We start from the raw sequence: 25,465 nt of genomic DNA, 5'->3' as shown, positions 1-25,465 counted from the left end.
TTCATTGGAAGGACTGATGCTAAAGCTGAAACTGCAGTACTTTGGCCACCTCATGCAACGAGTTGACTCACTGGAAAAGACTCTGATGCTGGGAAAGGTTGGGGGCGGGAGGAGAAGGGGACAACCGAGAATGAGATGGCTGGATGGCATCACCGACTCTGTGGACATGAGTTTGAGTGAACTCCGGGAGTTGGTGATGGACAGGGAGGCCTGGCGTGCTGTGATTCATGGGGTCGCGGAGAGTCGGACGCGACTGAGCAACTGAACTGAACTGAACTGAACTGAACAAGTAGTATTTGGAACACTTCTATTTCTGCCCTTAAAGCACTAACCACTATGGGAATTGATTTCCCATGATAAACAGAGAATTGGAAAAAATATATAAGGGGACTTCCCCCCTGGTGGCCCAGTGGTTAAGAATCTGCCTTGCAACGTAGGGATGCGTGTTTAATACCTATTTGGGGAACCAAGATCTCACATGCCCTGAGTGCTGCAACTACCAAAGCCAGCACCACTGAAGGGCCCATGTGCCGCAACGACTGAGACCGTGCGCTCTGGGGCCTCACCCCAGAACTAGAGAGCCTGTACGCCACTACTGAGCCCATGTGCCCCAACCAGAGTCCGCGTGCTGCAACAAAAGACCCCACAAGATGCAACAGAGATCCCTCCTACTGCACCTAAGACCCGATACAGTAAATAAATTTTTTTTTTAAGAAAAAATATATGAAACAATTTCAGGCATTAGAAAACAGGAAGCACAGGATGATATGCCCTGAAAGAAGAGAAACAAATGGTTGCAAGATGCTGCCTGGAGGCAGTCTGCAACCTGCAGTGCAGGGAGCAGGGAGTGAAACAGAGCCCCGTGGTCTCGCCGCGTTAGAGAGAGATTAGAGTTCCTGGAAGCTGGGATGGCTGTAATTTGCAGACAGAATATGAGTAAGGATGCAGACGCACAGAGAACTCTGGAGGTCTGCAAAGGGGTCCTCTCAAGTCTTTGGCTGAGTACCAAACTGTGCGTGCTTAAAAAAAAAAAAAACCTGAGGGGCCAGGGGAGAAAAATCACTGGATCTTTTCCCCCAATGAATCCAGACAATTCTCAGAGCTCACACAAGGCACCCACTGGAGTGGAGAGGCTTCATAATAGTGGGGGCACTAGGTGAAGTCTTTCAGAGGACATCACTTAGTAGGAGGAGCTAAGTTAGTCCAAAACACCAGAACAAAAATCCAATATCCATCAACACAAGATTCACACTGTCTGCATCCAATCAAAACCATCAGGCATGGAAAGCAGGAAAACATGACACACAATCAGGAGAGAAATCAGTCAACCGACTCAGAGATAACAGAAACAGTAGATGAGAACCTTAAAACATCTACTGTAAATATTGTCAATAAACTGGAGGATGAAAAAGAAAACATAAACACAGTGAGAGAAATGAAAAATAAGACTAAAATGGAATTTCTAGCAATGAAAAACATGGAATCTGAAATGAAATAGTGGGGAAAAAAACAGTAGTTTACAAATTCAAGAAGTAAAGATTAGTGAATTTGAAGACATCACCATAGAAACTATACAATACAAAACATAATGAGGGAAAAAAAAAGAACAGAAGGCTGTACTTCGAGTTTGAGACTACTATGTACAATGACCTTGGCAAATGATTCTACCTTTTGAAGTGTTTGAGCTTCCCTGGTGGCTCAGATAGTAAAGAGTCTGCCTGCAATGCAGGAGACCCAGGTTCAATCCCTGGGTCAGGAAGATGCCCTGGAGAAGGAAATGACAACCCACTCTGATATTCTTGCCTGGAAAATCCCATGGACAGAAGAGTCTGGCAAATCCCAGTCCATGGGGTCATAAAGAGTTGGACACGACTGAGCAACTAACACTCCACTTCACTCTGAGGTGTTTACTCACATGTATAATCGGGAAGATGGTGAACCATACTCATGCAGAGGTTTAGTAAGGATCATAAATGTCTCTTGAAATAAACTGAAAACAACATGAAGGCTGTGAAGGTTAAGAAAGCCTATGAAAAGAATTCCTTGAGTGGGCAAATGCAGGATAATATTTAATGTTAATATTCAGTACCCTGAAAACCTGATGAAGAGCAAAGTTCTTGAGTACTATAAATAGTGATAAAGACTCATAATTAAAAAAACAGAAGATCTTCTACTGGAAACATGAAAAGAGAGCTAGTGGAGAACTAAGGAAAACAAAGGACTTAAAATAGTGCCTCTCAAAACAAAAGTGCCGGTGCTGTCGTATTCGACTCTTTGCAATCCCATGGACTACAGCCTGCTAGGCTCCTCTGTCCATGGGATTCTCCAGGTAAGAATACTCGAGTGGTTTGCCATTCTCTTCTCCAGGAGATCTTCCTGACCCAGGGATTGAACTCAGGTCTTCCACATTGCAGGCAAGATTCTTTACCATCAAAGCCACCAGGGAAGCCAACACAGTAACTTTCAGTTCTTTCCTCCAAAGCAACATAGTGAGCAAATAACAACAAAATACATTGTTTTTTAACATTTGAAATTAGTTCAAGTTCTCTATATAAAACTTCTGAAATTTAGTCTCAACAATACACTTATTTGCAGTGCACATATCTCACACTAAAGCTATATTTTGAGAATAGCCTAAAGAATGAAGAAACCACAGAAAGAAAATACAAATAATAGTTCTCTTTATTAAGATATGATTAATGTTCCATATTTGAATAGAACAAAAGGTGGATGACTTTTTTAAACTTCAACATAAAATAGTAAATCAGCAGATGAATATAAATCACCAAATTACTCCAATGTCTCATAAGTGACTACAAAGTAAAAAAGAAAATAATTTACCTCTATGGCAAAGATTCCTTTGTCACGTCCATATAATTTCATCTCTTCTGGAAAATTCTGAAAAGCATGTATGTAAGGAATATGCTCCTCTTCAACAAATCTGTATTTTTGAAAAAGTTTCATAAGATATGTACTGATTTGGCAAAGTAAACAAAAGAGGGGAAAATGTTATATTTCAAAGACAAGGTAAGAAGCAGTTGAGTATATTGTATATGTCAAATAGATTTAATAATAACCTGAAAATATGTATATTTCTGTTCCCTTATGCAGAGATAAGATTTAGTTGATTATCTAATAATCTCTTTTGTTTCTGCCCAAATAGATAAAATATTTCTAAAAGGTGTGTTTATCTTATTTGTCAATTTACCAGGCTTGTAGATATGGCACTCCTTCTGTCTATCCCTAGTTTCTCTGATGTGATTAGTTTCTACTCATCTTTTAAATCACTTCTTCAGGGAGACCTTTTTGATCTCTGTTTCCCTTGTTAGAATACCTCCTTGCCCACCATTTGTTCCCCAGTACCTATGACAGTGCACGGTAGGTACCTGTCACTGGAAGAACAATTAAAGAAACACTTGTTTACCACTCTGTCTCAATGTCTGGTACATAGTAACTGTTCAACTATCTTGAGTAAATTACTGAGTTTGAAGAAGTTAGCACATAAATATAAATAAGTATTCATACCTACTTATCTACAATTCACTCATTCATTTGACAGAAATTTATCAAGTACTATATACCCAACACTATAAGAGGCTGGGAGACACAGCAGTGAACAAAACGATAAAATATTCTTGTTCCCATGGAGTTTACATTGCACTGAGAAGACAAAGATGACAAAACAAATAAGTGAAATATACGGAATGTTAGGGAGGAGGAAATGGTAAAAACAAAAACAGAGACAAAGAGCAGTGGGGTGGACTGAGAGCGTCTCATTCGCCCCTCCTAACCAAGAAACCAATACTCCAGTCATGACCCCTGGAGATACTACCTCTACTTATAACACTACTGTACTTTGCAAAAGCTTCAGTCTGTGACAGACTGAAATTTAACAAACTAGTTATTCATTACAGGTAGTTTAAGCAGCACTGCATTAGAGTTAAGCTGTGTCCACCCACAAAACATATCCTGAACCCCTTCACTTCATTCTAGTTCTATCACCACCCCTCTTCTCTGAGTACAGAGAAGACCACCCAGTCTCTCTGCTCCCACTTGTGTCTACCTCGAATCCACTTTCCTCACAGTTGCCTGAACAATCTTGAAAACATAAACCAGACCAGATCATGTCTCTCCTGTTAAACTCTTCGGTGGCTTACTAGCACACTTAAAGGCAAACTTCTGATGGGTGTGGGGTTTCCTCTTGGAGTGATGAATATGTCCAGGAAATAGAGGTGATGGCTGCACACCCTGTGAATATGCTGAAAACCACTGACCTGTATACTTCAAAAGGGTGAATTGTATATAAACTATACTTAAAAAAAAAATTCAAGCTCCTAACTTGGTTTACAAAGACCTATGTCTGGTCCTATTTCTTATCTCCTTGCCCTCATCTTCCTCCTACTCCTTCAAATTCACATTCCCATCACATCAGCCTCCTCTGCTCCTGGATCATATAGAGCTTGCAACTGCTTTAGGGCCTGGCACTAGCAACCTCTCTTTACCAGGAATGCTAGTACTTCTGATACTCAACAGCTGGTTTTATTTTCATTCAGAGTGCAGTTTAAATTCCACCTTCTCACTGAGGCCTTCCCTAATAACCCATCTAAAGTAGCCATCTGGTCATTCTCTATCACATCACCCTATTTCAATCTTCTGAACAGCATTCCCTTGTCTGATTTACTTATTTATGTATTTGCTTATCTGTCCTCCCCTCTACTCTTAAACTTTAGGAGAGCAGGGACTTTATCTGTATGGTTCACAAATGTATTTCAAGGGTCTGGACTCTAAAGAACAACACCTGCAAACAGTAGATATTCAAAGAATATTCGTAGAATGAATATATGTTGACTGTTTTGTTAAGTACAGGGTCCTTTAAAGGCTCCTCAAGGGTTATGAATTTATCCTAAGGAGGATGCTGCTAAAGGATTTAACAGAGAAGTGACATACAGGATCAGTATAAGATACATGGGTATTGTGGAAACGCTAACAATATAGGCCCTTCAAATCAATGTTCTTTTAAATAGTTTATTCAGGGTGTAGCAATAGTAGTTCTCAAACTTTAGCATCCCTTAGAATCCCCAGAGGGCTTATTAAAACAGAGATTGATTACCAGGCCCTGTTCCCAGAGTTTCTGACTCAGAAGGTCAGAATGGGTCCAAGAATTTGCCTTTCTAACAAATTCCCAGAAGCTGCTGATGATGCTGGTCAGGACCACACTTTGAGAACCTGTGACTTAGAGATCTTTTCCAAGAAAAGCAGAGAGAGAGGACCAGTGGTAAAGTCTTTTCTTCTATTCCTCAAGCAATTAAACCAAGTCTCAAATTTATATCTCCCACAGAGAAAAATAAAAGCCCTCCAGCTAACTAGATCTAATCTTCTTGAAGGCAGTTTACAATTCCCCTTGGAGGGGGAAGCAAGGAAAAGCAAGGAAAAAAGGAAGGAGGGAGACAGAGGGGTGAAGAGAGAAGCAGAAGAGGGGAGAGAGACAGGCGAACGTGTAAGATCTTACCCGTCCCTCCAACCACAGAAAATATTCTCCCTGAGAAGAAGCTTTGGGCAGATAATTTTCTCCATTATTTCTGGGCAACTATTATTTCTTCCTCGTTAGATTTCTAGGGGAGTTTTGTTACCCACTTACAGATTGCCTTGTGTAGAATAGCTAGCCCTTTCATCCAGCTCCAGTGACACGATCCTTCCTGTGAGACCCTTCGGGTTACCAGGCACAAGATTCACCTGGGAGGTGGCTCAGTAACCCAGGTAAAGAGGGAATGGGGGAAACATGGTTCTCAAAGTTATTCTGGAAGTATAATCGAGAGGACATACTGATTGAACTATATGCAGAGAGAGGAAAGAGTCAAGGATGGGTCTCAGGTGCCCGTATGAGATGAAACAGGGTATTTATGAAGAAGGGCATCAGTGGAGGAAGACAGGAACTGAGGAGAAAGAGGATGGAGGAGGATCCAGCAGGCAGCTGCATATGTGAATATATGGGTCTGGCCCTCACTAGACAAGTCTGGGCTGGAAATCCAGATCTGGGAGTCGTCATCGTACAGATGGTAATTAGAGCCTTGGGGAAGGGTGAGATCACCCAATGAGGGCAGACAGAACAAGATGAGGTTTTAACGTAACAGTAAAATTCACTGAATCATGGGCTATCTGCATGTCAAGTTAATCACATCTGAGAAAAGCCTTGTTATTTGGTTGATGTGGCCAAATTCAAAGGCATTATTCTCATTTACAGGAGGCACTTTATTTAATCGAAGGGCCTAGTGCCAATGATGATGATGATAAAACATAAACAACAATAACTAGAACTGAGTTCTGGTTACGCACCAGGCGCTGTGTGCTTTCCACACAGTACTAAGTACTGCAAGTAGTTTCAACTCTCAGAGGTAGATATTATTAGTAACCTCATTCTACCAATGAGGAAACAGAGGTGGAAAGAAATTAAATAACTTACTCAAGGTCCTATAGCATATAAGTGACAGAACCAAAAGTCGAACCCAGGGTTCTGGTTCCAAATCTATGCTCTGAAAATCATTCCACATACTGAGAAACTCAAATGTTATTATTTGGAATACATAATGAGCAAGGAAAAATGAACACATTAATGATTGTGCTACATCTTCTATTTAATGAGAAATCCTTACATACCATACCATAATTTATTCATTACCTAAAACCCTGCAGATAATCTTGAAAACTGTACATGCTGACTATCCACATTAACAGGTTCTTCTAATAGTTTTGTTTTTCATTTTAGCTTATAAACACAGACAACCTATCTTTTAGCTCTTAACAACATCAAGGTATGCTTTTGTATAACTACTACTAATATTTGCCATGTGAAGGTCATCTGTTCATCTTCTCTCCTAAAAATGAAAAATACTTAATAATACTGTGCAGGTACTTAAATGTCACTTTTCACCTTCAAAGCATTTTATTCACATTTGGATGATAAATTCTCTAATACCCCATGTAAGAGAAATAGTATTATTTCCACTATATAAATAAGGAAACCCAGGAGATGAATTCTTAGCCCAGGGAGAATTACATTTCAGAGTCAGAATTCAGAGTACCTAATCTTTCCCTTCCTTAATTGAAGCCTCCTGGTAAAATCCAAAATATCCACAGGCTGTCACACAGATAATCAGCAGAAGCATCATCGTAAGAGGCCCAGCTTACCTCAGAAGATCTGAAAGAGTAATTGTCTCTCTCTGCCAAAGTAATGACAGATAGCAGAAGGCTAGCGTCCGTGGTACACTCATCTTCATGACTCCCTTCTCCTTTCGCAGCGAATATTCCACTCCATCAAGAGACCCAGAACAGACAGAGGTCGTCTCTTAAGGGAAAAATGGAGATTTTTTTTTTTTTAAGTGTAAGCAACTATTTTGGACAAGAAAAGAAGAAAAACAGCAAAATCCAAAGAGTATTCTAAATATCTTAAAATTACTGATAGAATCTTTACAAAGAGCAACCTGACAATAAAGGGCAGTAACGATTTGGGAGAGAACTGGCCAAAACGTTAAGTGCTGGTTCTCTGTGGGAGTGGGGTGTGTGGAGAGTCTAAGGAGCGATCTGTCTTTTCTGGATTTTTTGCAGTGAACAGGAACAAGTTTTCAAATAAATAAAAGGACAAGCAACTACTAAGCGAAGCAAAAATGTGTCATTCCTTTGAGTCACGCCTCAACTCCCGTGTCCCCTTCTCCGACAGGCTCTCCAAACAATAGCTAAGGCAGCATCTCTCCCACTCCCATGCTCCGGGCATCCTCCCCCGCGGCACTATTTCATCCTCGATGCATTCATTCCACAAATACTTGTCCATCTTACTCTGTGCCTCTCTTCCAGGTCTGGGGAAATGACTGTGTACAGTATCTCATCTCTCCTTAAACTTACATACTAGTGAGGGTCAGTAAATGACCAAAAAAAAAAAAAAAACCAAACCTGACAGACAGTGGTTAAGTGCAACATGGAAATACAGCAGTGTAGGGGCATACAGAGTAACAGGAAGGGAAGAGACCTGTGCTTTTTCATATGGGTGGTCCCAGAAGCCCTGAGGGGAGGCTGACACCTGAGCAGAGGCCTGGATGAAACCAGAGAGTAAGGCTGAAGGATCGGGGGAGGAACACCGGGTCTTATCAGCAGAGTCAACTTGAAGGAACAGCGAGGAAGCCAGTGCGGCTAGAGCACCACGGGTGAGGGGGAGAGTGGCAGGAGATGACCAGAGAGAACTGTTAGATGACAAGAAACCAAACTGTAAAGGGCTTTGTTGGCCTTGATCTGTCCTTCAGATTTTCAACTAAGTATAATAAGAGTTTTCTGGAGACTTTTAAATAGAAGAGCAACATAATCTCATTTCTGATTTTTAAAAGGTTACTCTGGCTGCAATGAAGAATGGAATTAGGGGACGGCACACAGGAGACCATGATGCCAGGTCCACAGCAATGGGTCCTTGTGCTGGAGTGGCGATCCTGTAGATGGTGAGGGGCAGCGGGACCCTGGACATATTCTGAAGGCAGAGTCAGAAAGATTTGCTGATGGACTGGATGTGAAGTGTGAGAAAACAAGGGGAGATGAGTAGAAGTCTAAGGTTGTGGGGCTTGAGCAACAAGAAGAATGGAGATGTCACTTACTGAGACAAGGAAGGTTGCAGAAGATCAGGCTTGACCAGAGAAATCAAGATATCAGACCTGCACATTAAGTGTAAGACTTTATTAAATATGCAAATAGAAATGCTGAGTAGGCAGCTGAATATAAAATTCTACAGTTGAGAGGATCGGAATTTTAGAGTTGTTGGATATAGCTGGTGTTTAAAGCCAGGAGTGAGGGTAGATGGAAAAGCAGGACTAGGAATAACCCTGAGAGACTCCAAGTTTTCTTGGCCAAAAACTCTCCAAATTTCCCCTCAAAATCCCCTTTTCTAAGTCCTGAAGATCCTTTCTTCATGGCATTTATCAGGAACTGCCCTATTCTTTTTCACGTGTGTATTTATTGTCCAGCTCTTCCCAGAACACTCTAGGCAGCTTGAAGACAGACAATATTGCTCACCATGGCATCCACAGAGCTCAGAAGAGGCTCCAGGTGGAGAAGGAACCCAATAAATATTTGGTGACCAATGATCTAGCAGCTCTACTTCAAAGATTTCATCTTAGTGAAATGATTTTTAAAACATGCAAAGGTTCAGGGTCAAGGCATGTTATCCCAACACTGTTTATATAATAAGAAAACAATTTAAAACAACCTAATTGACTAGAATAGAAATTTAATTAACTCCATGCAATGAAAACAGTGCATAACAATTTACACAATGCTTTGTGTAAAAGCACTGGACTGCTTTCCAAGTACAGTTGTTGGACCAGGTATATTAGCATCACCTGAGAACATGGTAGAGATGCAAATTATTGAGCTCACCAGCCCTCCATCCCTACCATCCCTCTGATGGAAGCTAAAGGCTGAAGATTACAGTTTTAAAACAATATACAAGGACACAGATTTCTATAACATATTATTTTAAAAACTTCTCTATATATTAAAAACATGTAGGAACTTCCAGTGAAGTTGGCAGACTGAAAACACACATTAGCTTCTGTTTTGTCCCACTTCAATTATAAAGAAATTTTAAAAATATATACATATAAGAACACATAATGTGGAAAAAGAGATAACAGCATAAAATGTTACAAGATGAAAAGCAAATGGACAGGTGATTACTGCCTTCGCAGTGCTGAGAAAGCTGGACTCACAGCCAGCAGCAGGGAAGGCAGAAGTCAATTTAATTTTCCCTGGGGACCTCTGAGGAAGGCTCAGGAACTGGTTAAACCAGGAAGCTCTGGAAAGCGCGCGAAGCAGGACCAATACCAGGAGGCCTGCTCGACAGCCTGATTAAGAAGTTACGCACCCAGGCACCTTCCCAAGTTCCATGCAGCCAAAGGACTGCTCCTCCCCAGTCTTGCCCGAAAACTGGAAGGTTCTCCTCCAGAGACCCTCTCCTCCCTTAAGGCCTTCTTCCCACCCAGTTCCCAGGACAGTTGGGGTTATACCCTCCAAAAAAAAAGACTCAGAGATGTTTCTGGAAAATCTGGTCAGCTGAGGGGTGAAAGGTTTAAAGATGGCAATGCTGGAGGTTCACCAAGAAAATAAACCAGAGCAGAAGTGACAAGACTTACTGCGGGTAGAAAGCTTTCAATCAATTTTTCAATCTCCATTCTTAAACAGGACTAGCCTTCTTAGGTGTGCTAAGCACTTGAAGAAACCCTCTAGTATAAAAAGGCAAAGAAAGAAAGTGAAGTCGCTCAGTTGTGTCCGATTCTTTTTGATCCCATGGACTGTAGCCTACCAGGCTCCTCCGTCCATGGGATTTTCCAGGCAAGAATACTGGAGTGGGTTGCCATTTCCTTCTCCAGGAGATCTTCCTGACCCTGGGATTGAACCCGGGTCTCCCGCATTGTAGGAAGATGCTTTACTGTCAAATCTTCAAATTAGTGGGAAATAACATTAATATCCTCAGCAAAATAAGAAAAGATGCTCCACAAATTGAGGGCATGAACCAAGAAAAAAGATGAAGTGAGATAAAGAAATAAGAAATTAAACCACAGAGAGGCGACAGACTTCTCGGGATGGTGATAAAGAGATCCCCAAGATAGAGGTCTGGAGATATGTCATTCTAGATCAAAGCAGCTCAGAAGTTCCAGTATCTATTATGGAAGATGAAATTGACAGAATAAGGAATTGAGAGATTGTCAGAACTGAGGGGAAGTGTGGAGATACATTAGTAATAGATTATAGATTCATGGATTATAGATTCATAGTTTCACTAAGTCGTATTTGACTCTTTTGTGACCCCATGGACTGTAGCCCACCAGGCTCCTCTGTCCGTGGGGTTCTCTAGTCAACAATAGTGGAATGGATTGCCATTTCCTTCTCGAGGGGATCTTCCCAACCCAGGGATCAGATCCGTGTCTTCTGCACTGGCAGGCAGATTCTTACCACTGAGCCACCTAGGAAGCCCAGATTACAGATTAGTAAAAAATAAATAGAAAACTATACAAATTATCAACTCTGGAAAAACCAAAGCATATACAGAAAAAGTAATCATAGTAAGCTATATGACTCAGGTCTGATGAATATTTATATACATTTACAATTCAAGCACCAAAAAACTGACCAAGCAAAATATATTGGAAAGCTAGAGAAGGAGAAATTCATAATTGTGTGCTGGTAACTACGTGGCAGGGGGTGGGGAGGGACAGTGAGGGATGAGTGAAAGAGCTAAGGCTTCGTCATCCATAGTAGGAATTTAACTGCTCATGTGCAAAACGAGAAATCAAGATGTAGTAACAGAAGCATGTGATACAGCAATACAGCATTTAAAAAAAGAGTTGAAAATAAACGCCTTTGGGAAACGAGACATTTGAGGGAGATCCGTTCCGTTCCGTCGCTCAGTTGTGTCCGACTCTTTGCGACCCCGTGGACTGTAGCCTACCAGGCTTCTCCATCCATGGGATTCTCCAGGCAAGAATACTGGAGTGGGTTACCGTTTCCTTCTCTAGGGGATCTTCCCGACCCAGGGATTGAACCCGGGTCTCCCGCATTGGAGGCAGACACTTTAACCTCTGAGCCACCAGGGAAGCCCTTGAGGGAGATAGTGGACTGCAATTTATTTTCATTTGTGTAACAAGTCCTATAAATCTATTTGAATCAACATGCATGTAGAATTTTGATCAAAAAAATTTAAAGAATCAAGTAGTAGTTCACATTTTTGGAAAACAAAACTCATGCTTTCTTTTTCTATACATATATGAATAAAAAAACCTTCTAGAATGTAGAAGAATACAGTGATAGTGGATATTTTGGGGTGGTACAATAACTGGTGATTTTATTTTCTTTATGAATATCTGTTTTTGTTTTTTTTTTTTGGCCAGGCCACACAGCTTACAGGATCTTAGTTCCCTAACGAGGGATTAAACCTGGGCCCCAGCAGTGAATTGCCGAGTTCTAACCACTGGACTGCCAAAGAATTCCCATGAATATATGAATTTTATAGTTTTACATTAATAATGAGTTGTTTTAATAGTTACATTTAAAAGAAAGATGAAAATAAAGCTCTAAGGATCATCATTTACTAAGAAACAAGCATGCAAACAAAAATCCCTAACATAGGTAAACAATCACGATGTCTTACTAAAAAGGCTTGGATGGTTTCAGAGTCCTAGTTCTCTGAGATTATTTGAGTAAGGTGGCCTGAGGCATGGAAAAGGAAACCTCACATGCCATGCTGCCCAATTATCCTAAGATTCTAACTTCGTTGGACACAAAATGTAACTTATTTGATAACTGTATCATTGTGCAGTCCATCAAGAAATGCAGATATGCTGAAGGAAAAAAAAGGAAATAACAAAAAATAAAAAGAAATGTGGATATGCTGATAAAAGGAATTTTTAATCTCTGGAGGGTGAGGGGCCTGCAAAGGAGCAATTCATAATAGAAATGTTTTGTTGAAAATTTTATAGAACCACACGTAATGCAGACTTCAACAATTCCTAACACCAGGAGGTTTGCAGGCTATCTCCCAAACAACTCTAGTAGCACACATCAAGACCTTCACAAACCATAATAAAATCTTTCTCTGTTTTCCACCATGTTTCTTTTTGTTTTTTAAAGTAATGTAGAAACAACTAAACTCAAGAATAAATGCTCTGAGGAGAAGGTCTGTATCTATAACCTTAAATACACTCATTATCTATTTTACATTATGGAATTAAACCAGAAAGTAAGACATACATGCACGCACACACACACACACACACACTATGGTAATCTGATTCAGCCTGCGTTAGTCTACGCAGAGAAACTGGGCAGCTTATCTTTGACTCCTGTCTATCTTACCGCATGGCTAAGTTCCATTAGTTCTCTGCTACAACTTTTCTCTAAAATTTTGAGCTCACAGCTATCTTACTTGAGCTAGACTCCTTTTTGGATCTACTTATTGCTTGAAAAGTGAAAGTGTTAGTCATTCAGTAATGTCTGACTCTTTACACCCCATGGACTGTAGCCGCCAGGCTCCTCTGTCCACGGGATTCTCAAGAACAGCTCCTGGAGTGGGGAGAAATTCCCTTCTCCAAGGGATCTTCCTGACCCAGCAGAGATCGAACCCTGGTCTTCTGCAGGTAGATTCTTTACCATCTAAGCCACCTGGGAAGCCTTACTCTTTAGTACCCTTTAAAAATCACATCTAAAAGCTCATGTGGAAACAACGTACCTTTTTAAAAACTGCCCTAATATTACATTCAGTTTACCTTTCTCCTTACCATATGATTCAACAAATCATTCTTCCTTGCCAGGCTAAGTTCCCTTCCTTGGAATATGAAAAGACAGGACTACATTATTTCTAAGATGCACTGCCAGAGCGTTAGTTTGTCATCTTTACCTGAGTGTGATGCTTTGATGATGGGGAAAGGCTTTGGAGTGCGGACATCAGGCTGAGACTCTGCTCCACTTTCAGCAAAAGACAGACAGCTCATGTCACTCAGCAGCTCAGGTTCACTCTCCCAGTCTGAATGGCTCGAATTATCTTCTAATACCTGTTTTGTAAAAGAATATAAATTACGATTACATAGGAATTACAACATAATTCATTTCCACAAACTGTAAACAATCTTGAGCATCACAAACACCAGAGAAGGAACCACTCTAGAGGCCTGCAGTCATCTGCCTGGTCCCTGAGACCAAGAGAGCCGGACTTCTGCACGTGCTCCTCAGCAGCTCCCGGCCACGTTTCTCAGATAAGGACGCCAAACAAGCACGAGCAGAGAAACAGGCAGACACGACAGGCCTAGTTCTCTCTGTAACTAACACCTCTCTTATAGCTCTAGCATCAACACCAATAAAAACATCAAATGTCAATAATGACTCCAGACACACTGAGGCTTGACAATCGTACATTATCTCTTACCATGATTTAATTTTTCACAAGTGTATCGCTGAAATAGCGGTCAGAGTGTCCCTTAGAAAGGTTAGCTGGCTAGCTACCTAAAGGCCTCATTAACTGACGTGACCTTGCGGAACTGATCACAGTCAAAAAGTCACACTCTCAGTCATGTAGGCCAGAAACGTGATCTCACTGTGAGGAGATAAAGCTCGTATTAAAGGAACTCGCAGAGAATGAGACAGAAAAAAGAAACCAGGGACAGGACAATGCTTGTTTCTTCCGTCAAGCACCTCCCCTCTGGTAGGTGAGCCCACAGGGGCCAGGCAACCATAAAGCTGGATGATACACGGAGATCACTGAGAAAACTGGAGCACCGCTAAGGAAGCCGCCAGGCCACCCGCTCGGCCCTCTGTCAGCCTCCCCGCCCTCCCTGCCCCCGTCGACAGCGACGTCTCCCTCTGCGCACTTGATTCCACCTCCTCCTGCTGCTGTTCGGTCGCTAAGTCGTGTCCGACTCTTTGCAACCCCACGGACTGCAGCACGCCAGGCTTCCCGGTCCTTCACCATCTCCTGGAGTTCGCTCAGACCCACGTCCATTGAGTCACTGATGCCATCCAACCACCTCATCCTCTGTCCCCGCCTTCTCCTTTTGCCCTCAATCGTTCCCAGCATCAGAGTCCTTCCAATGAATATTCAGAGCTCAGTTCTTGGTCCTCTTCTCTGTCTTTACTCCTCAGGGATGTCGTCTGGTCTTGTAGTTTTAAATACCATCTACTATGTATACTGTATTCAATTCTAATGTGCACTCCCCCATCTCCATATTTTCACATCCCTGAAATCAGGAATATCTTACAGTCAGCGTCAAGGCACAATTTAATTTGCAGCATTTTCTTTTTTCTTGGGGGTACTTAAGAATAATGGTGCATCTTACAAACAGTGGTATTTTAGATCTGATTATAGTGTGAGTTGACAACCTCTAAATTTGTATCTCCAGTCCAGATCTCTCCCCTGGAACTGAAGTGTATCTGAGGACTCTACATTTCCTCCTGGATGTCCAATAGCTGTCTCAAATTTATGCCTAAAACTGAACTATCGTTATTCCTGCTCCACCTGCTATTTCTAAACTTCTCATTCCTGCAATTTCTAAACGTCTCATTTCTTTCACTAAACTCTGCGTGTGGAACCTATGAAACCCTAACCAAACAAGGAAACACTGGGCCAAGTTTTCAAGCTCTTAACAAATGTGTGTCAAACAGAGTCAGAATCCCTTCTCAGTCATAGAGAGTAAGAACCACACATAAAACACATCAAAGCTTATCAAACCTGCATTTCCCAGCAGTGGAATCCTCCCCTATTCCAAACAAAATGATCCATGGCACATTTAATAAGCAGTGAAAAGCAAACTGCTAAAAATATAACTGCTTTGATGGACGGGAGTGGGGTGGCGAAGCATCCAGATGACAACTGAGCTGAATCTTGAAATGCCAGGTAAAGCAAACAGATGTTCCAAGCAAAAAGAATAACATTTGCAAAACAGTTTTTAATAGTACAATGGTAGAAACTCCTTTAAACTTCTATTTAGAAACTTAACCACAAATTTCTTTATGTTTCAACTGGTCAAATAAGAAGTCAAAATTAATTTCAATGCCTACATCACTGACCCGGTCTTTTGGACTATAAATGAGACCTCTTCACTGAAACTCCTCTGAAAACCATAATTCAGGTAAGGTTGAACCTCATCTTCATTTCTATCTCTCACCAGATATGTCTGTTGGTCCCGCTTGTCAGACATGTGACTTACTGTAGTTTTCCTTCTGCTGGTATAAACTGGGTTTTTACAATATGCCTGCTTGCTCTTCTGAAGGTAGCGCTTCCAAAAATTATGCAAAACTTCATTCTAATGTGGAAGAGAAACAAGAATGCTTCAGGTTATGATGAAAATACACTGGCACATCCAGACCACAGAACCTCTGTTCTCTTGTACTTTACATACTGCTTCCATCTAAATGTATTCTTACCTTTCTTACTTAAATTTCCCTGAAAGAATGATCATTTCAGTATCAGGTATTTGAGAAGCACTGAATACAGTCTTCCTAATCTTAGATTTTAGGAAAGGAAGGAATGAGTTCCTTAAAATCACCTAGTTGAATCCCTTCTTTTTACAAGTTAAGTAAGTTAAGATCCAGAGAAAGAAAGTCACTTACACGTGACTATACTTCTAGTTAGGAGCAAAGCTGCTATTGCGTTTAGTGACCTACTGACACCCCCTTCCTCCTCCCACGCCCTGTCCAAGTGAAAGTAAAACCAAACAAAGCAGCTTTTCCATTTACTCATCACCTACTAGGCGCAAGGTATCCATAAGCTTTAACACAATCCTGCAAAACAGTGATTAGCTCATATTTTACCACTGAAGACACTGAGTAACATGGCCAAAATGACCCATGAATAGGATCTAGAATCAGTTCTGACTCTGGAGCCTGGGTTCTTATCATAACACCATTCCTGCACCATTTAGCTGGTCAGGTCTAAACAGTCATACTTGTTGGTTAATTTCAGAGAAACTGTTTCTAGGATTAATCTTGATGAAGTGGTATCAACATAAAAATAGGTGTAAACCCTACTGAAGCTATTTGGTGGAACTACCTGAAACCATTTATTATAAACACTCATACATCGGATACCTATGCCAGGAGAAACCAGATTCACAAACCTGCAGGCTACCAGCAACCTTACTTAAGCAATGACTGTCAAGGTTAAGGCTCACCACTTGGGCTATGCACTGGCCTATGGGTCACTCTGCTTGCCTGCTGCAGACATTCATTGCTTTGACTAGCAAAGGCTGCTTTATCAATCTTTTCTTGGTGACTTCAGTAGTTGATCTTCCTTCCTTTGCTTTTTGCTCTTGTTTTCATTTATGAGCATAGTGCTATATAAGGTCCTATTCACTCATTCCACATATACATGGAAACTTCTTTCCAACTAAGCTGACTCCAGCAGCATCAGTGTCACCTGGAAACTTGTTAGAAATGCAGATTCTTGGGCCCTATTCCAGACCTGCTTATCAGAAACTCTGGAATGGGGTCAAGCAATCTGTGTTTTAACAAGCCTTCCAAGTTGATTCAGATACTCAAGTTTGAAAACCACTGATTTAATGTATCACTGCACAAAGTGCATTTTCTGGAAGTCCTGATGGATGCTACTCCCCCCATCCCCACCCCACCACACACACCAGAGGATTTTACTCTCAAATTGTGAATACTGCACACTGCATCCCCTAGGAAATGAAAAAGCACATTAATACATAAAAGGCACCAATAAGTGGACAAACCTAATGTTTCCTAATTATCTGAAGACTAAAACCTTTCTTACTTTCTTTTGGATGTACTGCTTATTTACACCCTAGAGAACACATTTTGGGGGTTGCTGGTCTTGCAGAAGGATTAAAGAAAAATCATCAGAAAAAATGATTCGAATAGGCCAAGTGCTATTCCTGATAACCCTACTACTCTTAGTTCCACTCTAAGTCTACTGTTCTTCAAACAACAAAATGAAAGGTTAACATCTGAACTCAAATGGACTTACCTTTAACTCTGGGCCTACTCCAAGGCTCTGTAAGGCTTCTGCTTGTTGATAAAGTATGTGCTGAAAACCTTCACACACATACCAATCCCAGCCTTTCTCTAAATGACAAATGACAGATTTCAGACATCGGAGTTTCTTACTTACTAAATGTAATGCTACTGCACAGTCACAATTGTGTTTCACACACTTCAACTGGAATTTTTTCATATCCCTGAGTAGAGTTTCCATTCTTATACTCTCGCTTCAAATCTGGCAAATCTGTACACAAATGCTAAAGCAATTTAATTTTTCTGAACTATCAATGTAAGGGCAGAAAAATGGTTAGGCACCACATTAAAAAAAGAAAACAAGTTTTATAAATGTACTGAACAATGCCCAGCAGAAGCCTAAATGAACGGATACTCTACACTCAGCCACTGTTTCTCCTCCGACTCCTCTGTTCCACCTCACACAGAAAGGGAACAATGAGTATCTGGAGAATGAATGAACTAAAGTGAAGAGGGGAAGCTCCAAGATCGCAGGAAAGGGCGTACAACAAGAACACACAGAGAAAACGAACTACTCCACGGCTTTCTCCTTTCATCAAGATGGTTCTAGGTATGCCTGTGAAACTGAAAGCAAGGAAACTAAGATTTATTGAACTCGGCCCAGTCACCATGTATTTTAAGTATTAATAGGTTATTTTCTTGCAACCTCAAAACAGTCTTAAGAGATTTTGAAGGAATGGACAAAGCTACATGTTTAAATAAAACTATCAGCTAAAAGAAAATGCTCAAATCTGTTAAGACTCTTATGTTTTACCCCTCCCAGATTGACAAATACTGCAACTGTTTGAAAAAATATGCTTCTGAAGTCTGCTGCTATGACTCCAAGATGCCCTCTCCCCCGCAGAAAGTCACAGGATTCCTGTGCCCCTCCCTAACCTGAGTGTCACAAGGTCTCCCCACCTCTGCTGACTAACTCACATTCTGGAAAGGGTCTTAGTTTGTATAGGAGTAAAATAAGAAGCCTGCAGTTTCGACGCATTCCAAAGGTGAAGGAGTTTAAACTCCTCAAGCTACAGCCAGCCATGTGTGCTCTCTCCTTCCTGCACCCTGTTCTGACAAACCAATACAGTCGTATCTTAAATTCTGAGCCTCGGTTTCTACTCTCTACAATAAATGGTATTACCCTCTTACTTTACACATGAAGAAACTAAGGACAAAGGGGTTGAATATAAGACTCTCAACATTTAATTTGAAACATCAGATATTCTTTCAGCGATTTAAGCTTAAACTATACAACTTTTTACTACCTAGATGCCAAGTCCAAATTAATCAGGTTTTACTCTAATTAAATTTAATTAAGATTAATCATGTTTTAGCCTAATAAAAACAATCACTACTAAAGTTTAAACAGGAACATGAGTTGACATCTAGGCATTCTCTGTTATTCATCTAAGGACACCAATGTATTTCATGCAGTTATTTCACCAACATTTATATATATTATATATTTCATGTGTGTATCCTTAAAGCTACCTCAGGTAGAAGAGTCCGCCATTATCATTAGCCTAATTTCAAACCTGAGCATCTGGCTCTAGGCAATCAGTCACAGAAATAAAAAGTATCAACTAAACTTCACCTCAGATTCTTCTCAATAATGGTTAATTATATGTACTCCCTGGATTAATGAAACAGATTGCCTTTCAAAGCACACTCATGCTGAGGTTATTTTAAAGGAAATTAATTTTCCCTATTATAAAAGGGTGTATTCAAAATCACTGTGAGAAATGGATTTCTGAAAGCTGAGTATCATATTTAACTTGCCTAACCTGACAACTCCATAGTTGAAACATGTCAGAAAAGAAGCAATTTTCTTTAAAAGCACAGAAAATCATAAGAGATTACAGATACAGAATAGAGAAACATATGCCAACAGATACAAAGAAATACGCTCCCTTGACTATTATTATTTGTTCCATAGTAGTTGCACAACTGAAAAATCAAATCATCTACAATAAACAGAATAAAAAATGGGTGTGCTTTAAGAAGTTGCTCCCAATTTTACCAAAAATAATTTTCGACTTTAATTCTATTTTGGCTTAAAATTCTGGCAACTTCATTAGAATCTATTTAAAATTCCAATTGCACACACCCAAATTATGAAAATGAAAACATGACTGAAAAATACTAAGCAGATATGAAGAAAAACCTTACCAAGTTTTCGTTTTCTTTTAAGTCCCCGGTTGATGGCTTGTATTTTAGTATTAGGAATAGCTCCAATGTCTATAATTTCCCTAGATCTCTGCAGGAAACAGAAGCAGACCATAAAGAAAGACCATACAAAGGTAGTTTAACGTCTCCTTGACTATACTCTGGGGTGTATAATGAACCAGACTGTGGATGCCAGGTCAATGATGGTAGCGTTTTGGGAAAATTAGATAAAGTGTAACACTCTGGGTAGCCTTTATGTTATTTTCTGATTCAGAACTTCTTAGTACCTAAAACTGTGCGGAGAACAGTTTTAAACATACTAAATAAATAACTGTCAAATGAATAGCCTTTCATTTTCAATCAATTTTTAACTGTTTGACACCAATCCTAAAGTCAAATTTATTCACCCTTTTTCTCCACCCCAAACCACTTTGAAACTAAAATAATTTCTGTATTTATTGTAGTCAGCAATGCCTAAGCTACACACAGATTAGTTTCATCCTACTTTTCTATGTGTTTGAATCATACTCTAAAATAGCTTTATGAAATTATAAAAGTACTACTTTCATTCTTAATCAGACCTATAGGATTTTAGAATGACTTACTGCTGAGTATAGTTCACCCCAAAGTCTTCAATTCCAAGTGCTCTCAAGGGCTGGGACCTAAGATTCCGGTTCTCTCACAACCAAAATATATTAATAAAAGCATCAGCCCTACGTGATGGGGGAAAGGTGAAGATTTTTAACCAACAGCAAACAGTACCTATGTATTTGTCTAAATTTAGAGATTTGGAATGAAATTTATCTTCAACTTTCATTAAGAATAAAAGAAATACCTCTAACAACAGGATTTTTGGAATACATTCTCTCTGTATTCCACAGAAACCACATTCAAAGCCATTCTGGTGGATGGGGTTGGCCACACTGAGAACGTAAGACATTTCAGACACACACCAAAGCAATTACCCAACAAAAACAGGTAAAACCTATAAAGAGTTGGGGTGGGGGGTGGAGGGGTAGGAGGGATGGTGGGGGAAGGCTTAAAATAAGAATTAGACAAAATGCAAAATAACTAAAAGCTAAAAAAAGCTAAATATCCAGACTGAAGCTGTAACTAATTACAGAATGGTTATACTGTGGACTATTTATACAGTTAATTAACACATTCACACAAGATTGGGGGTTCAGTTCAGTTCAGTCGCTCAGTCGTGTCTGACTCTCCGCGACCCCATGAATCACCCATGACCCCTTGCCCCTCTCATATACAGACAGTCTCTCATATAAAAGACTAAATGGAAGCTACTGAAATGTATGTTGAGCTCACTGGTGATTGTAGCTTTCATCTTCATCATTTCTACATTTTCTACAGTAAATCTGCTCTTATAACCATATAAATCTGTTAAACTCACATGATCTTAGCTTATACCTTTTATTAAATACCCACAAAATACTTGCAAGAATGTCTATACATAGACCAGATTTAAGATCTGAAAATATTTTTCCTATATAAAATCAATCAAGATAACATTCTAATTCCTTTATCAATTCAGAAGGCCTTCCTTCAGATGATGGGTATCTAGAAAATGAAAATTACATACAAGAGTAAGTTGAGGGGCAATGAAAGGAGCAGAAAAACACAGAAAGCTGTACCACAACCTCCACTCTCCGCAGGTGTAACCACAGCTCACCAGCCATTTCCCACCAGGTGGATTTAAACATTGGCACACCAAGCCCACACCAGTCACGTCCTTTTCTATCAGAAGAACATGCCATAAAGCCAAGAGAACCACTGAGGTTGTGCAACACACAACTCTGTCTATCACACGGGAGGCACTGAGATAGGTCCTGGGCCTGTAGGAAGATGGTGCCCACTGTCCAGAATGCTCCACTCTTGACAGGTTATTCCATACAAAGCTTGTATCTTTCAAATGTGGAAACACTGGTATTAGGATCTTTCAAGTTAAAAACTGACTGCAGCAGATTTTATCAGACAGAAATAAATAGAGATACTATCAAAGACAAATAAAAGAAAGCAATTAGTTAATGTATTAATAGTTTAATTTCTCCAAAAAAAGTATATGGTGTCTTCATCTGCTAATGACAGTCCATTATACACATCTTGCTTCACCGTGTTTACATTTGCACTGCTGGTACAAAACCAAAAACTGTTAATGCCGCAACAAACATCACAGCAAAGGACCAAACTGTGCATATTTAAAGTGTATGATCTGATGTGTGTGTATGTATATCCATGAAACCATCACCACAAACGAGGTAATAACATATGATCACCCCAACAATTTCATCAAGTGAGTTCATATCTTATGAATACTGTGGGTGACCAAACGGGAAACAGAACAAAGAACAATTACTGTCTCAATGATAGTTGCAAGCTAAATTAACCACTTTTCCCCAAAATCCCAGAGGACTACAGGGCAAAGGTAATAAATGGATCTGCTCTTCCTGGCTCTGTAGACTTTGAGCAAATCCTCTTCCGGAGAGAAAAGTCCTGGTGTGTTTAGCCCACCCAAGAGCAGGCTGTCCACACTCTGGATTATTTTGGTTATGTTGTCCTGTCCTGAGGGTTGCGGTGACCAGAAGAGGACCTAGCACTCCCTGTGTGAATGCAGTCTCGTTTACTAAGGACCCACAGGACAGGATGTCAGCCTCTGTCCTAAGAGGCAGGTGTGGTGGAATAAAATGAACACTGGAGTCAGAAGCCTCAGGTTCAAATCCTGCCTCAATACTTTCTAGCCATGAGACTTTGGCCAACTCACTCACCTGATGAGGCCCACCTGCCCTACCTGTCGAGAGGCATAATAGTGTATCTCACACATTGTTACGAGGAGGAAATGAATGAATGGATAAGAAAACACTCGTAATGTGAAAGGCACTGTGCAAAGACATAATGATAACAATGCATATTTCCAGTACTCCCAACAGTCCTCTAACACTGTATCTTCCAAACCTCCATGCTATCATGGCACATTAAAAACTCTTACATAAGTACTAACTAACGAAAAGAAATTTATCATCCTCCAAGTGCAAGTTTAATTATTTCCCCTTATAAATATACCAGACAGTCTGAATCAGGAAAACACTTATATTTATGGCCCAAGACAGTTTCAGAAGCTCATCCTAAATCTAATTCATAAAGTCTTTAACCCTTGTGTCAGCACTTGAGGACGACTGATAGTCTTGGTATTTGGGCACTGCTTAGTAATAAAAATAGATCAATTTGGTGGTGGGGGGGGTACTATGCCATATATTAGGCTGAAATTGCAATTTTTAAAGCACAAGCAAATTCATAAATGAGACCTGTTACTTACTTCTGTAACATTGTGGCAAGAAGTGCAATAATATTTGCCTTCATCAGTAAGACCCCAAGAAACAGCGGCACACTGAGAACAGCGCTCTCTGAACTCTCTCTGTGGGAGAAAAGGAACATCACATTTAACACACTGCACCTAAACCCTGCAGTTCTGCCTACAGGCTTCCCTGCAATTTTACTCTATCAGTAAAGAATCACTGAAAATAGAAAACATACCAAAGAGACTATTATCTACAAACAAGGAGAATAGCAGTTCAGTCTGAGCAGTTTGAAACGGAATTAAACTATTAAATGTTTCTAAAACACGTGCTGTGTGGGGAGGGGAAGAAAAAAGGTGGTAGGGGTAAGTGGGGGAGTGGGGGAAGATGATTAAATAAAACTTGAAAATGCTGAGAGGGAAAAAAGGTGATGAGATTTAAGTATAGAGAAGACTTAAAAGAAACAGTATACCATTTGGAACTTCCTCCAGGACACTAAGAACACATAACCCACCACAAAGGAACCAGAGTTTTATTAGGGTTGCTTCAAGTTTCCATTTGCTCATTCAGCAATCCAAGGAGTACCTACTATGTATGCTCCAGACACTTAACTAGGTGCTGGAGATGTGATGGTGAGCAAAACAGACAAGATCCCTACTCATAACTCTACAGGCTCATGGTGAGTTCTAATTGTTCATTTCATTAACCCAGCATCTACACACCGCTAACCATCATTCAAGAGACATTTATCGAGCACCTACAATGAGAAAAGCCTTCTATCACCATGATGCTTCTGTACATACATAGACTGGCACTGAATAATCAATTCTCAGCTCTTTGGTGTGTGACATCTTATTATCAATGATCTAACTACCCAATATTCCTCTAACACCATCAGTTCAGGTCAGTTGCTCAGTCGTGTCTGACTTTGCGACCCCATGGACAAAAGCATGCCAGGCCTCCCTATCCATTACCAACTCTTGGGAGTTTACTCAAACTCATGTCCATTGAGTGGGTGATGCCATCCAACCATCTCATCCTCTGTCATCCCCTTCTCCTCCCGCTTTGGATCTTTCCCAGCATCAGGGTCTTTTCAAATGAGTCAGTTCTTTGCATCAGGCGGCCAAAGTATTGGAGTTTCAGCTTCAGCATCAGTCCTTCTAATGAATATTCAGGACTGATTTCCTTTAGGATGGACTGGCTGGATCTCCGTGCAGTCCAAGGGGCTCTCATCAAAGACTGACAAAACGCCCGGCCAAGTGATTTCAAAAGCAGGTCAAGTTGTCAGGGACCCTATACTGGTAACTAGTGAAATCTTGGCCGTGCCCTCACACCCGAATTTGGCCCTCCCTACGCAAGGCCGAGACGAGGATTTCCAAAGACTAGGTGCTGGGAGATGTGACGTTACTTGGGGTTACAGGGGTTACTTGGGGGGCATTCGGGTTCCAGCCCCCGGTCTCCCTCGCCCAACCTCCAGCATCAAAGGGAACTTGCGGGTGGTCCAGTCTAAAGGAGGTGAGCCACGAGGGCGGCCGCCTCACAAAACCCACAACTTCATCTTTCCCCCAAAACACACCCCCCTCGATCAACACCTGGCCGGGTCTCCACTCACAACCTCAGGGAGGCAGCAGCTCCAGCCTGTCTCCCCCACCATGCCGGTGCCCGCGGCCCGCCAGCTCCATCCCTTTCTGACCCGCCCCACTTCGAGACCAGAGCGCCTCCACAGCCAGCTGGCGTCCTTCGGCGCCTTCTCCTCAGCCTCACGGCCCTCCCGCCCCGTCGCCCGGTCGCGCGGCAGCCGGACTTCTCACCGCCTCCTCCAGCTCCATAACGGCGCCTCGGCCGCTTCAGCCGCCGGCACCCGGGACCCGTTACCCGGGCAGCGAGCGCGGCTTCCGGGAGCGGCGGGAAGAGCCCTCCGGGCGGAAACCCAGACTCTTGACTCTGGACGTCCGTCTCCTACAGCCGCAGGGAAGCCTCCGCGAGCGGCGGGAGGAAGCCCAGCTAATCCGGCATCCCTCCCAGAGAGCAACCCGTTTCTACCCTAGGATCCGAAGCCAGTCAGTAAAAAAAGGTGGGCGGCGCCTACTCCTGAGCGGATTCAGTCTGTTCCGACAGCCGGTGGGAAATGCAAAAAATGAAAAGAAATGCAAAAAGGCCAAACGGTTGTCTGAGGAGGCCTTCCTTACAAAAAGCTGAGAAAAGAAGAGAAGCTAAAGGCAAAGGAGAAAAGGAAAGCTATACCCATCTGAATGCAGAGATCCAAAGAATAGCAAGGAGAAATAAGAAAACCTTCCTCACTGGTCAGTGCAAACAAATACAGGAAAACAATAGAATGGGAAAGACTAGAGATCTCTTCAAGAAAATTAGAGATACCAAGGGAACATTTCATGCAAAGATGGACACAATAAAGGACAGAAATAGTATGGAGCTAACAGAAGCAGAAGATATTA

General features: G+C 41.2%; 1 protein-coding gene across 4 annotated transcripts in view; it reads right to left on the bottom strand.

Annotated features, from left to right (window-relative positions):
• The window catches only part of TAF1B (TATA-box binding protein associated factor, RNA polymerase I subunit B), a 67,527-nt gene that overhangs the window by 29,163 nt on the left and 12,899 nt on the right, over window positions 1-25,465 (bottom strand). Inside the window, exons 1-8 of one of the 4 annotated variants that reach the window (XM_055399731.2) lie at window positions 24,824-24,981; window positions 23,033-23,131; window positions 19,708-19,795; window positions 17,510-17,607; window positions 15,729-15,824; window positions 13,427-13,580; window positions 7,186-7,342; window positions 2,842-2,941 (exon numbers count right to left, since the gene is read on the bottom strand). In XM_055399731.2, the coding sequence (XP_055255706.2) occupies window positions 2,842-2,941; window positions 7,186-7,342; window positions 13,427-13,580; window positions 15,729-15,824; window positions 17,510-17,607; window positions 19,708-19,795; window positions 23,033-23,131; window positions 24,824-24,841 (810 nt within the window). In that variant the 5' untranslated portion in view covers window positions 24,842-24,981. Of the gene's footprint in view, window positions 1-2,841; window positions 2,942-7,185; window positions 7,343-8,633; window positions 8,653-10,166; window positions 11,067-13,426; window positions 13,581-15,728; window positions 15,825-17,509; window positions 17,608-19,707; window positions 19,796-23,032; window positions 23,132-24,823; window positions 24,982-25,465 lie in introns of those variants that run through there. The other 3 variants (XM_055399732.2, XM_088841183.1, XM_088841182.1) reach the window with 3 other exon arrangements.

Source organism: Moschus berezovskii, chromosome 11 (genome assembly GCF_049115385.1).
Source record: "Moschus berezovskii isolate FMDL1 chromosome 11, NW_MosBer_1.0, whole genome shotgun sequence".
Taxonomy (NCBI): domain Eukaryota; kingdom Metazoa; phylum Chordata; class Mammalia; order Artiodactyla; family Moschidae; genus Moschus; species Moschus berezovskii.
Note: the sequence above shows the minus strand (reverse complement) of the source record. Positions and strands in the feature narration are given on the sequence as shown.